The 14,494-nt window shown below is 43.8% G+C and overlaps 2 protein-coding genes across 3 annotated transcripts in view; one reads left to right on the plus strand and one right to left on the minus strand.

Annotated features, from left to right (window-relative positions):
* LOC137413067 (protein farnesyltransferase subunit beta-like) overlaps positions 1-14,494 on the plus strand; it is a 456,508-nt gene that overhangs the window by 13,751 nt on the left and 428,263 nt on the right. The window lies entirely within an intron of this gene.
* LOC137417851 (uncharacterized) lies at positions 1,991-13,746 on the minus strand. 2 transcript variants are annotated; one of them, XM_078786669.1, is made up of 5 exons: positions 13,565-13,746; positions 12,992-13,180; positions 12,606-12,785; positions 8,734-8,832; positions 1,991-2,326 (listed from the first exon to the last, which is right to left on the minus strand). In XM_078786669.1, the coding sequence occupies exons 1-5, from the start codon at positions 13,730-13,732 to the stop codon at positions 2,240-2,242; spliced, it is 723 nt and encodes a 240-aa protein (XP_078642795.1). In that variant the 5' UTR covers positions 13,733-13,746; the 3' UTR covers positions 1,991-2,239. The 2 variants fall into 2 exon arrangements, with proteins under 2 accessions (XP_078642795.1, XP_078642794.1); XM_078786668.1 differs by lacking the exons at positions 1,991-2,326; positions 8,734-8,832 and adding an exon at positions 12,090-12,466.

Raw genomic sequence — 14,494 nt, forward strand, 5'->3', positions numbered from 1 at the left:
TTTCTCTCCTCTGCTTCGAGGTCCCTTGCAGCTCTCCTCTCCTCTGCTTTTTTGTCTTCTAACCTTTCCTGGAGTTCTCGTTCCACTCTCCTTTCCTCTGCTTGTTTCTCTTCTCTCCTCTCTTCTGCTTTCCTTTCTTCTTCTGCTCTTTCCTTTTCTGCTTTCCTTTCTTCTTCTGCTCTTTCCTTTTCTGCTTTCCTTTCTTCTTCTGCTCTTTCCTTTTCTGCTTTCCTTTCTTCTTCTTTTAACCTTTCCTGGAGTTCTCTTTCCACTCTCCTTTCCTCTGCTTGCTTCTCTTCTCTCCTCTCTTCTGCTTTCCTTTCTTCTTTTTTAATCCGTTCCTGGCTCCGTAATTGCAACTCCAGTTTCCGGAGCTCAACGTCTTCCGGTTCTTCGGGTAGCCACTCCCAGGCTAACTCGTCCCATGTTCCTAATCCCACCATAGATTGTATCACCGTGGCCTGCAACTCTGCCTTCCTCAAATTAGTTCGGACCTCCAAGTTAAAATGTTTGGCCAATTTCAAGAGGTCCGACTTTAGCAACGCTCGGAACTGTGCCTCACTCGGTGTTACCCCAAAGTTCTGTGCCACAAACGCCATGGTGCCTATCGTTAACACCTGTTAACCTTCACCCAAGATTTTACCCCAATTTCTCAAAAAAAAAAATGTACCAATTAATAATTAATTAATTAATTTTAATTAATAAAAATTATTATTTTATTATTTATTACAATTTTAAATCCCGGACGTAGACCCAATTGCGAAACCGCAAATCGTAATTTGGACGAGCCCCCAATTCTGTTACGTGGTCCCCTCGGTGAATACCTGGTCTCAGTGACCCCCGGACCGTGAGAGGAACTTCGCCAGAAAGCTGTATTATATATGCGCTTTCGCCACGCAAGCCATATGAATTTCACCCAAGAGACAACTGACGTTCAAGGATATATTTCAAGGGTAATGAAACCAAACAATTTCAATGACACAACCATCAACAATATTTCAATGACACAACCACGGAGATTTTCCCCGAGCAATCAACAATACATAATCCTCACCAATTCCCAATTCACAATCAATTCCCTATGATTAAGATGGCCATCTTATACATGTGTGTCCCGGTGAGTACTCACGAAACCCTTTTGGTCTCGGTCCCGCACAATGTCTCTGGGCCCCTCTTGACCAAGAGGATGGTCACCGTCACCGCACTCGGGCGGTAGAACGAACCCCGGGTGGACGTTTCTCCACCGGGCAGGTATCGTACCAGGCACCGTGGCGGCAGCCCCTCGTGGCCTCGCGCAGCGGATACGGTAGAGCAAGCCAAACCCCACGCCGCTTGCAAGGTGCGTTAGGCCCCAACGTGCGACCCGCACGCGTCTGTTTGGACGGTGCCGCGACCGATTCCAGACGCGGGGTCGATGCGCGGCCCAGGTACACGTCCCCGGGAATTCCTCTCGCCTGACAGGTTTCGGAACGCCTCGGTTTTCCCGGCAGCGCAAGCTCGATTCCACCTTTGGTCGTCGCGGGGCGAGGAAGAAGAAGAACCGTCCTTTCTTCCCCTCGTGTCTTTTCTTCTCCCGTTTCCGGCCACTTCCGTTTCCGGCCACTTCCGTTTCCGGCCACTCCCTCCGAAGGGCTCCTGACCCTCCAACCACAACAACTACACCACAACTTAATATACTACACACGGATAAGCAAAGACCTGAATGGTAATTCACATACATTCACATAAATATGTAACAGTATATATATATATATATATATGTGTGTGTGCGTGTATGTGTATATATATATATATGTGTGTGTGTGCGTGTATGTGTATATATATGTGTGTGTGTGCATGTGTGTGTATATGTGCATATATATGTGTGTATGTGTATGTGTATGCATGTCTGTCGTGTACATGTGTGTATGTGTGAGTGTGTGTGTACGTGTGTATGTGTGTGTATCTATCTATCTATATATATATATATATATATATATATATATATATATATATATATATATATATATATATATATATATATGTGTGTGTGTGTTTGTGTGTGTATTGTGAAACTGAATGTGCATGTGCAGCATCTAACTCAATATGTAGAAATGTCACACACGTCCATGCCCGTGGGATTTCCACGGGTGACCCCATGAGTGATAATGTTTGTTGATCTTCACACATCGTTGGCAAATGGGAATATTTTGGAGAATAAAATAACAGCAGGTGGTAACTTCATGTTATGGTGTGATCTTCATCGCTGTTGTTCTGCACAAGCTTCCTCACGTATCATCCGAAGGTACTTTGGTCGCTCTACCTCTTGATGTGGAATCCATTTATGCTGAGAAAGGGAAGGGCAAACACGCAGTTATCGATGCAGATGTTTTTCTTGTTTGTTTCTTTGTTGTTGTTTTTTTGCATACAATGTCGTGGCTCGTATAAGGGCTAACACATGGAACATATGATAAAGGGAGCAGGAGACAAGAGGGGGAGAGAGAGGGAAGCACAACAACAGCAGGGAACAGGGACATCAGGAGATCTGTGGAAGGGAGAGGGCTGGGGTGAGGTACACGGGATAAACAAGATGGATACTACGAGGACTTTTAGGAAGGAACACGGAATTTGACTCAGGTGGATTTGGAGTATTTTAACGGGGTAGAAAAGATCAAGGTTTTGGATGGGGGAAGATGAGAGATGGTGGTGAGCAGGTGTTTTGAAGACTTGAAGGGAGGAGTGGGATATATCCTTTTAATGCATATATTATATCCTTAATATATCCTTTTAAATCAGAAAATAAAAAGAAATGGTATTGACAAAATTATTAACACCCTCGACTTAATATTTGTTCGCACAGCCTTTGGACAAAATAACTGCAGTCAAGCGCTTCCGATAGCCATGAATGAGCTTCTTCCACCTCCCTACTGGCAGTTTGGCCCACTCTTATTGTGCCAACTGCTCCAGTTCTCCCAGATTTGAAGGGTGCCTTCGCCCAACTGCTGTTTGCAGATCTCCCACAGGTGTTCAATGGGATTTCGATCTGGACTCATTGCTGGCCACTTCAGAACAGTCCAGCGTTTTGTCTTGAACCTTTCCTGGGTGATTTTTGAAGTGTGTTTGGGGTCATTGTCCTGCTGCAAGACCTATGACCTTCGATGGAGACCCAGCTTTCTGACACTGGGTTGAACATTGCGCTCCAAAATGCCTTGGTAATCTCCTGATTTCATTCTGCCATGTGATATGAAATTGTGGGTTGCATCTCCGAGCAGTGCCCTCCTCCCTGAATACATTACTGATGATGCAGTCCCTGAATCGACCGCGCATCTTGGAGACGCCTTAAACTACCTGTAAGCGAGGAGGGATTTTATTTCTGCTGTTGTTGGTCTCCAAGTTGGTAAGGACGCTAATGACATGCCTATGTACCCGACGTGAAGGCGTGGATGACCCAAAACAAACTTCAGCTGAACGATGCTAAAACAGAGTCTATGATTGTAAGATCGCACAGATGTCCTCTACAATGTTCACTTCCTACCACTGTTCATGTTGGTGAAACCGATGCAAACTTTGTTTCGTCGGCCAAGAACCTTGGTGTGGTTTTCGACTGTAACATGACATTTTCGAAGCAAGTACTTGAAACTTGCAAATCAGCATACTTTCAGCTGCGAAAGATCGCATCCATTCACCACTTTCTTACTCCTCAAGCTGCTCTAACTCTGGTCTGTGCCCTTGTCCTCTCAAGGCTAGACTATTGTAATTATTTGTATGCTGGCTGCCCTCAGTTTCTCTTGGATAAGTTACAAAAGGTTCAAAACTCTGCCGCTCGTCTTGTCTGTAAGGCGAAGAAGTCTGACCATGTTACTCCGCTCCTTGAATCTTTACACTCGCTGCCTGTCTCTGCTCGTGTGCAATACAAAATTTGCACACTATGTTATAAATCATTGTGTGGAGCGGGACCTCACCATCTCTCCGATTTGCTCACTCTCTATGTACCTCGGCGACAGCTTCGTTCAAGCGACGACTCTATGACCTTAGAGCCGCCGCGCACCAGCACCAAGTCGTTTGGCGAGAAATCCTTTTCCTTTGCTGCACCTCCGCTCTGGAATGACTTGCCTTCCTCTGTTCGACATGTTGACTCTCTTCCTGCCTTTAAAACCTCCCTCAAAACCTATCTGTTTCACGAGTCTTTCAAAGTCTAAGTCCTGTTTTCCCTTTGGTTTGAGGTGGGACAGAGATCGAGAGTATGTCTGTGTGCATGTGCGGGGGAGGGGGGAGAGGAGGAAGTGGGGTGCACACATCTGTGGGTTTTGAATGGGGAGGGGGAGGAATAGGGCAAGAGTGAAGGTGTGTCTGTGTGTGTGTATGTTTGTGTGGGTGTGTGTGCGGTGTGGGTGCGTTCGCATGATAATGTGAAGCGCCATGAGGGTAGTTTACTCTGCTTGATGGGGCTATATGAGACTCCTTTATTATTATTATTATTACTAGGGCGTGCCCGTACTATATATATATCTAAAATTATATCCCCCCCCCTCTATTTACATGAAATGGTTTGGTCCATTCGCAAAGCCAAAGCGAACGGCTTGCGAGTACGGTGACAATCCCCCCCCCCCCTCTATTTACATGAAATGGTTTGGTCCAAAGCGAACGGCTTGCGAGTACGGTGACAATCCCCCCCCCCCCCCCTCTATTTACATGAAATGGTTTGGTCCAAAGCGAACGGCTTGCGAGTACGGTGACAATCCCCCCCCCTCTATTTACATGAAATGGTTTGGTCCAAAGCGAACGGCTTGCGGAGTTTGGTAAAGAAATCGCCATAGTGTGCACAAACGCGCAGGAAAGCGAAATAATCGCAAATTAGTTTTAATTAGTTTTAAAACATAGTTTAACGCCAACATAGCGGCAACATAGTTTGCCAACGTGAAATAAATGAATACGCTCTCAAATGTGCTGTCCGAGGCAGAGTCTGTTCGCCACGTTCGGCACACGTGATAACTCGCTGCTCTCTGATTGGTTGAATCGTTTTTTGGACATAGCTCGGTAACTACTTGTCCGATTAATATGAAACCTTGAAAAGGCACATCCTCGGGTCCCCAGCAATATACCTGGCAAGTTTCAAGTATATCAGACCCGTGGTTGTCGAGAAACAGCGGTCACAGACATACAGACATACAGAGATTACTGGAATTATAGATAGATTATTATTACTAGGGCATGCCCGTACTATATATATATCGAAAATTATATCCCCCCCCTCTATTTACATGAAATGGTTTGGTCCAAAGCGAACGGCTTGCGAGTACGGTGACAATCCCCCCCTCTATTTACATGAAATGGTTTGGTCCAAAGCGAACGGCTTGCGGAGTTTGGTAAATAAATCGCCATAGCTCGGTAACTACTTCTCCGATTAATATGAAACCTTGAAAAGGCACATCCTCGGGTCCCCAGCAATATACCTGGCAAGTTTAAAGTATATCGGACCCGTGGTTGTCGAGAAACAGCGGTCACAGACACACAGACACACAGACATACACACAGAGATTACTGGAATTATAGATAGATTGTCTCTGCATTGCCTCAGCATTAATGAAGGTTGTCTGGGAATGTTTACTTATTTGTGCCTTATATGCTTCCCTCCAGATGTGTTGCATTCGAGTGAATAAAAGCTCACGTTGGAGTTTGTTCTGTGGACATCCTTGATTTTCACCATACCATGCACACACTCAAGGCACCCAGTGCCAGAGGCAGCAGAGCAACCCCAAAACATCACTGAACCTCTTCTCTGTTTGACTGTAGGAATGAATGTATGATCGTTTTGTCAAGGCCATTTATAAAAACAAAAACAAAAAACAACGCTCATTCATTCATGTCATTCATTCCTACAGTCAAACATAGAGGTTCAGTGATGTTTGACTGCAGGGAAGGTGTTTTTTTCTTTGAAGGCTTCATTTTATTTTCTGTAAACAAATGGAAAATTTTGTGTAAAAATGAAATGAAAACTTGTAAAAATGTAAAAATGAAAAAAATTAAATGAAAAAAAAAAATATATATATGTATTCTGTAAAATTTTGGCTTTCCCAAAAAGTTCTAATTTGGTCTCATCTGTGCACAGGACATTATCCCAGAAGGATTTTTTTGACTTGTTCAAGTGTGTTTTGGCAAACTTCAGTCGGGCTTTCTTGTCTCTCTCTCAGCAGTGGGGTCCTCCTGGGTCTCCGACCATGGAACCCCCTTTCATTGAGTTGGCGACGGATGGTGCGAGTTGAAACTATCGTAACTTGTGTCTGAAGGTCAGCTTGAATCTGTTTGACAGTTGATCGAGGTGCTTTCTCCATCATTCGAACAATCCTTCGCTGCAATCTTCGATCAAAGTTTCTCTTGTGGCCACGTCCAGCGAGGTTGGCTACAATGCCATGGGCCTTAAACTTCCTGATAACATTGCGTATGGTGGACACATTAACATCAAGGTCTCTGGCGATGGACTTGTAGCCTTGAGATTGTCCATGCTTTGCTACAATCTTGTGTCTGACCTCCTTAGACAATTCTCTGGTATTATTTCTTTTCTCCATGCTCATCGCGGTACACACAGTGACACAAAACAGCAGAATGACTCCTTTTCTCTATTCAAACTAGTTTAATGAGTGATTCTTGTATTGCAGGTGAGTTCAGTTACTTTTTTAAAGGAATCATTAATAACATCGGTGAGTTCAATTCCAAAGTAAAGGAGAATCACCTGTTTGAAATCTAATTATTTCTAACAACCTCTAAAAGGTGCCAATAATATTGTGCGGGCCATTTTAGGATTTCTGTGGGATAAGCTAAGATTTAGTAATTTTTTCAGCTTTTTTTTTTGTTTTGTTCCATTGTAAACCAAAGAAATACATACTGTATGTAGATACCAAAAGATTTTTTAATTTCAACAATTTGCTGGACGAGATGTATTGGAATTTCACAAGTTAGGTGGTTTGAGACATTATTTGAAAAAAGTGCAAGGGTACCAATATTTTTGGTCACGACAGTATGATGAAAAGAGAGTTGGGATGAGTGGATAGAAGTTGGTCCATGTTGGCGGACAGCGAGATGTAAATGGAGTCATCACTGTTTGTTGGACGGTACAACACACATAAACAAGAGGTGGAAGTGGAGGGGAAGCCGTAGAGAGGTACTCATGGGGATGTGGTGGAGTGAGGAAGAGAGCTGGAAGAAAGGGCAGGATGAGGAGGACCAAAGGCGAGGTGGTGATGTGATGAGGCACAGTGATGAATAATATGAGGTGGGGCAGAGGGAAGTAGAGGATCGGAGGTGGAGGAATGATTTGGAAGAGAGATGGTTGTATTTCATTAATTGCTCCTTTTGTACATCTTCAGTGTCAACCCCTTCCCTGTCTGTTCCCTCCTGTCCTACGAACCCTATCTCTTACCAGCATCCCACTCCATGTCCCCTCCCTCCACTCCCTCCTATCCCCATTCCATCACTATCTCCCCCCTACCTCTCCCTTTCAAAACCCTCCTCACTCCTCCCCTTCATTTCGCCCCCTCATCCCTCTCCCCCACACCCCTCCCCTTAATTTATCCCGCTCTTCCCTCCCCTTCAAAACTATCGCCCCCACACCTCTCCCCTTCAAATCTCCACCCCCCCCCCAACCCTCCCATTCAAATCTCCACCCTCTCCTTCAGAACTCCCCCATACCCCTCCCCTTCAAACTCCCCCCTCACCCTCCCCTTAAAAAACTCCAACCTCACCCCTCCCCCTTCCCCTTAAACGCCCCCTTAAAAACTCCACCCTCACCCCTTCCCCTTAAAAACTCCACCCTCACCCCTCCCCCTCCCCCTTCAACCCCCCCTTAACACCTCCCCTTAAAAACTCCACCCTCATCCCTCCCCCTTCCCTTCAAATCTCCCCTCTCACTCCTCCAATCCTCCTCCAAAGTTTCCTCTTAACTCACCCACAAATCTGCCTCCTCCCACATTCATCCAATGCAAACTGGGGTTGTTGAGATTTTCAAGTCAGAGATACATTTGAAAACGTTAAAGGAGGGGTGATATAAAGGTGAGTTTAGAGATTGGAGAAGGGAAGAAATGTAAGAGATTTATTTTTTGAAATGGAATGATTGAAAGGGGGATTTGAAAACAGCCTTTGAAAAAGGAAGAAGAGTGAATTGCAATAAAAGGGATTAAACAACACGGAAGGAGGAAGGAGGAGGTATATATAAGCACTTGCTTAGTACGGGAGGAGTGATTCCTTTTTTCTTTCAATGTTAAGTGAAAACAGATTTGAGTAAAAAAGAGAAAGGTTGAAAGCGATCGTGAAAGAGTTTGGTGATACACTTCACAAAAAGAATGGGGATAGAAAGGTGACATCGTCCGGAAAAGAGAGGAAAATATGGAGGATGGGAGGATGGGAGGGGCGAGACAACACGTGCTGTAAAAGGTTGGGAGAAGGAAAAGGTGAAAATAAAAGGGAGTGCAGAGAAAGGACGATCTTGGACACACAACGACTAATGAGGGAACCGGGTAGGCCTCAAAAAACACGGCACGAAAAATCCGACTAATCCTCCAAGCTCACAGTAAACACATAAACAGCAAAATAAACAGCAGAAAAATCGACAAAGCGATCGCGAGAACTCTGAGGATACCGGAGGAGTCCAAAGATCAGCACGACCGAGCTCAAGGAACCGGAACGTTGGTTGGTGGTTCGAACTTTGAGACAGGTATTAATTGTGAATTGGCACACCTGAGTAAGATGAAAATTACTTACTATGTGAAGATCTATCAGATCCTGGAGCATTAAATGGATGCGTGTCGATATTTTCCACTCCTTCAATAATTTCTCCAGAAATGTGAAATAACCATTCATCTGTCGAAACACAAAAATATGTTTCTCAGTCAGTAAAACTAGAACGGCATTCAGTAGAGAGCATACCTCGGCCTGGTTGGCCACATCACTCAATGGTGAAGAATCACTAAAGAAATTAAATAATTCTCATATCGGAATCCATATTCAGATCTTCACCAAAATCTAAACTATTTGTACTTGTCGGACACCCAACCGGTCCACCAAGTTTCGTCGAAATCCATCCATCACTTTTTGAGATATCCCGCAATGTATCTTTTTTGGCCCAAAATACCAATGGTGAAGAATCACTTAAATATATATATAATTCTCATATCGGAATCCATATTCAGATCTTCACCAAAATTAAATCGATTCTTCCTTGTCGGACACCCAACCGGTCCACCAAGTTTCGTCCAAATCCATCCATCACTTTTTGAGATATCCTGCAATATATCGTTTTTGGCCCCATCTCCCAATGGTGAAGAATCACTTAAATATATATATAATTCTCATATCGGAATCCATATTCAGATCTTCACCAAAATCTAATCTATTTGTACTTGTCAGACCCAACCGGTCCACCAAGTTTCGTCCAAATCCGTCCACAACTTTTTGAGATATCCTGCGATGTATCGTTTTTGGCCCAAAATACCAATGGTGAAGAATAACTTTAAAATTCCAGTAGCCGGATCCGAATCCGGATCTTCACCAAAATCTAATCATTTCGTCCTTGTGACATATGCTACATCCCTGCCAAATTTTGTCCGAATCCATCCACAACTTTTTGAGATATTTTGTTCACAAACAAACAAACAAATGAAAAACTAGAACGGGCACTCGGTAGAGCGCATACCTTCGCCGCAGCTACTGTTCTGTACTTGGTAAAAATACGATTTTGACCTTTTCGTGACCTTGACCTTGACCTTTGACCCGATTGCTCCCAAAATCTAATCAAATGTGTCCCGTATAATAACCAATCATCCCACCAAATTTCATGCAATTCGGTTGAATACTTTTTGAGTTATGCGAATAACATACACACACACACACAGACATACAAATAAATACACAGCGATCAAAACATAACCTTCCGCTTTTGCGAAGGTAATCACTCATTGAGCGACACTTGACAAAACAGAACAAAGTAGAATGGCACTCGGTAGAGCATCCTTTTGACCTCAAAAATAATTCGTGGTTGAATTCAGTGACCTGATATTCAAATCGTCTTCAAAGTTTAAGTTAATCGGATGAAAATTGACAATTTTAGAAATTCGGGCCTTTGTTGACCTTTTGGCCTATGTTGACATTTGGTCGATGTTGATCTCAAAAAGAGTTGGTGGTTGAATTGAGTTAGCTGATATGTAAATCCTATTCAAATTTCAAGTCAATAGGATTAAAGTTGAGGATTTTAGAAATTTGAAAAAAAGTGGTTGACCTTTGGCCTATGTTGACCCTTTGGCCTATGCTGATCTCAAAAATAGTTGGTGGTTGAATTGAGTTAGCTGATATGTAAATCCTATTCAAATTTCAAGTCAATAGGATTAAAGTTGAGGATTTTAGAAATTTGAAATTTTTGTTGACCTTTGGCCTATGTTGACCTTTTGGCCTATGCTGATCTCAAAAATAGTTGGTGGTTGAATTCAGTGATCCGATATGAAAATCACATTCATATTCCAAGTCAATCGGATGAAAAGTGAGGATTTTAGAAATTTGAAAAAAGTGGTTGACCTTTGGCCTATGTTGACCTTTTGGCCTACGCTGATCTCAAAATAGTTGGTGGTTCAATTCAGTTAGATGATGTGAAAATCCTCTTCAAATTTCAACTTCATCCCAGTAGTTATCTTTACTTTGAAAATCCGTCTTGAGCTGCGTCACCTGCAAGTGATTAAAACACATCAGCAATCATCGCACATCGAGGGAAACATTATCTTATGCTCTTTAGTATCTGTTCTTTTGTGGTCAAAGGTCAGACAGTGTGGAGCAAGTCCCACATTGTTCGATAACGGTTGCTTACTTGTTGACGGTGCTCAACATCCTGTTGCTCCTGCTTGGTTCGCTGTTCTTGGAGCTGCTGTTCCAATTCAGAATATTTTCTCTCCAGGCTCCCCAGGCCCCGGATGTTTGAGGTCCATCTATCTATAATGCCAGTAATCTCTGTGTGTCTGTCTGTGACCGCTGTTTCTCGACAACCACGGGTTCGATATACTTGAAACTTGCCAGGTATATTGCTGGGGACCCGAGGATGTGCCTTTTCAAGGTTTCATATTAATCGGACAAGTAGTTAGCGAGCTATGTCCAAAAAACGATTCAACCAATCAGAGAGCAGCGAGCTATCACGTGTGCCGAACGTGGCGAACAGACTCTGCCTCGGACGGCACATTTGAGAGCGTATTCATTTATTTCACGTTGGCAAACTATGTTGGCGTTAAACTATGTTTTACAACTAATTAAAACTAATTTGCGATTCATTCGCTTTCCTGCGCGTTTGTGCACGCTATGGCGATTTCTTTACCAAACTCCGCAAGCCGTTCGCTTTGGACCAAACCATTTCATGTAAATAGAGGGGGGGGGGGGATTGTCACCGTACTCGCAAGCCGTTCGCTTTGGACCAAACCATTTCGTGTAAATAGAGGGGGGGGATTGTCACCGTAGTCGCAAGCCGTTCGCTTTGGACCAAACCATTTCATGTAAATAGAGGGGGGGGATTGTCACCGTACTCGCAAGCCGTTCGCTTTGGCTTTGCGAATGGACCAAACCATTTCATGTAAATAGAGGGGGGGGGGGATATAATTTTAGATATATATATAGTACGGGCATGCCCTAGTATCGTTAATGAGGAGAGAGGGGGAGCATCGGGTGCAGGGGAGGGGAGGAGGAGGTAGGAAGAGCAGTTGATCGTGTGTCAGAGATTACAGAAGAGTTCCAAGAAAGGGAAGGATGAGGATGAAAGGTTTGATGGTGATGGGATGAGGCACAGTGAGGGGTTCTTTGAGGGAACAGAAGGTTGGGGGAGGTGGAGGTATGAGATAGAAGGGAGATGAAGTCGGGGTGAGGCAGCTTTGAGAAGGAGGATGGAGGGGGGAGAATTGGAGAGGGATGGTACGGGGGGAGATTTGAAGGGGAGGGGTTGGGGGGAGTTTTGAAGGGGAGGGGTTAGGGGGCAGTTTCGGAGGGGAGGGGCAAGGGGGGAGTTTATAAGAGGAGGGTCAAGGGGGGAGATTTGCAGGGGAGGGGCAAGGGGGGAGTTTAGAAGAGGAGGTCAAGGGGGGAGATTTGCAGGGGAGGGGCAAGGGGGGAGTTTAGAAGGGGAGGGTCAAGGGGGGAGATTTGCAGGGGAGGGGCGAGGGGGGAGTTTAGACCGTGGATGATTCATGAAAGACAAACATTGATAACAAATTGGGTTATTTGTAATTTTGACGTCAGCGATCCGTTTAAGAACGACAGAGGAGGGGTGGAACGAATGTGAATTTAGATCATGGAGTGATTTGGAATCATAAGAGATGGAATTTTTTTTTGAAGTGGACTGAGATCGTTGCTCCCATTCCTCGAACTTCCTGTTCATTTCTTCCACTGCCTTTACAGTTTCGTTATTTTTCAAGACCACTTCATCCCAGTCGTTGTCTTTAGTTTGAAAATCCGTCTTGAGCTGCGTCACCTGCAAGTGATTAAAACACATCAGCAATCATCGCACATCGAGGGAAACATTATCTTATGCTCTTTAGTATCTGTTCTTTTGTGGTCAAAGGTCAGACAGTGTGGAGCAAGTCCCACAATGTTCGATAACGGTTGCTTACTTGTTGACGGTACTCAACATCCTGCTGCTCCTGCTTCTTTCGCTGTTCCTGGAGCTGCTGTTCCAATTCAGAACATTTGCTCTCCAGGTGTGAGCGATCCATCAAAAGTGCTTCAATCCGTGAAGTCATCTCATCCAATTGATTATCCGTTGATTTCACCTGCTGAGATAGCAGCTCGACCTGTGCAGCAGAAACATGACAGTGTCACTGACAGGAATGTTTCTGTTTTCTGTTCCACATTCCAATGAATAGTCTTCCATTTGTAAATGTCTCACAAGGAGCACGACCCCTGCAAGGTGTTAAAACTCATTAAATCATGTGGAGGTGAACATGATGTTCACCCCATTGACATCTGTAGTCCCACATGCTTGATAACGGTTCCTTACTTGTTGGAAGCTCTCAACGTTCTTCTGTTGTTCTTCCTCATTCCATTGTCGTTGCTTCTGGAGCTGAAGTTGTACTTTTGGCAACTTGATGGAAACTTTTTCGAGTTCGTCTGAAAGGATCTTGTTTTTCACTGTGAACTCATTACCTTGTTCATCCTTCACGTCCAATCGTTGTGAAAGTGCATCAACCTGTGAGGTAGAAACATGACAGTGTCATCGACTAAGTTTCTTGTTTTCTATTCTACATAACCAGAAAGAAACCCAGTGACGGGTTTGAAAGAAAATTCAAGACCACACAGCTCACCATTACGCACTCCTTCCCATCATCAATCAAAAAACATCAATACATTATGGAGGTGTCCCTCTCAAGTCTAAACTAGAATCAACTCTGGTTAAAGGTGGAAGGTTCACATGGAATTTCACAAATTCCAAACAACGGTCTTGCATTTGTAAATGTCTCATTAGCAGCACGACCCCTGCGAGGTGTTCAATCTCATCAGAACACGTGGAGGTGAACATGATGTTCATCATCTTGGCATCTGTAGTCCCACATGCTTGATAACGGTTCCTTACTTGTTGGAAGCTCTCAACGTTCTTCTGTTGTTCTTCCTCATTCCATTGCCGTTGTTTCTGGAGCTGAAGTTGTATTTTTGACAACTTGATGGAAACTTTTTCGAGATCGTCTGAAAGGATCTCGTTTTTCACTGTGAACTGATTGACTTGTTCATCCTTCACGTCCATTCGTGAAAGCAACTCGACCTGTGCAATAGAACACATTGCGTCATGAAGAGATGGAAATAACATAATGAAGAAACATCACAAAAGACGAGAACGGCACTCGGTAGAGCGCAAACCTCCGCCAGGCTGAACAGTTTATGTTTTGTATCCCACTGATAGGCCTGATCTGGATTCGGACCTGCACCAAAATCGAATTGGCTTGCTCTTGTCACTTAACCAACTCGTCCACCAAGTTTCGTCATAACTCGTCCATAACGTTTTTAAATATCAGATTTTTATCGTTTTTCACGCAATCTCTCAATGGTGAAGAATCACTTGGAAATTAAATAATTCTCGTATCCGAATCCACATTCAGACCTTCACCAAAATCGAATCGATTAATCCATGTCACACACCCAACCGTTCCCCCAAGTTTCGTCCAAATCCGTCCATAACTTTTTGAGATATCGTGCTGTTTGTCAGTTTTAGCATTATCACTCAATGGTGAAGAATCACTTAAAATTTAAATAACTCTCGTATCCGAATCCATATTCAGATCTTCACCAAAATTTAATCGATTAATCCATGTCAAACACCCAACCGGTCCCCCAAGTATCGTCCAAATCCGTCCATAACTTTTTGAGATATCGTGCTGTTTGTCAGTTTTAGCATTATCACTCAATGGTGAAGAATCACTTAAAATTTAAATAACTCTCATATCCAAATCCATATTCAGATCTTCACCAAAACCGAATCGATTAATCCATGTCACACACCCAACCGGTT

The sequence above is a fragment of the Myxine glutinosa genome, chromosome 11 (assembly GCF_964187855.1).
Source record: "Myxine glutinosa chromosome 11, kmMyxGlut1.1, whole genome shotgun sequence".
Classification (NCBI taxonomy): Eukaryota; Metazoa; Chordata; class Myxini; order Myxiniformes; family Myxinidae; genus Myxine; species Myxine glutinosa.

Coding starts and splice junctions, on each gene's coding strand:
- LOC137417851 (XM_078786668.1), bottom strand. CDS start 13,732: ATGGACGTGAAGGATGAACAAGTCAATCAGTTCACAGTGAAAAACGAG. Junction 13,181..13,564: donor ACGTTGAGAGCTTCCAACAA/GTAAGGAACCGT, acceptor TCTACCTCACAG/GTTGATGCACTTTCACAACG. Junction 12,467..12,605: donor ATGTTGAGTACCGTCAACAA/GTAAGCAACCGT, acceptor AATCACTTGCAG/GTGACGCAGCTCAAGACGGA.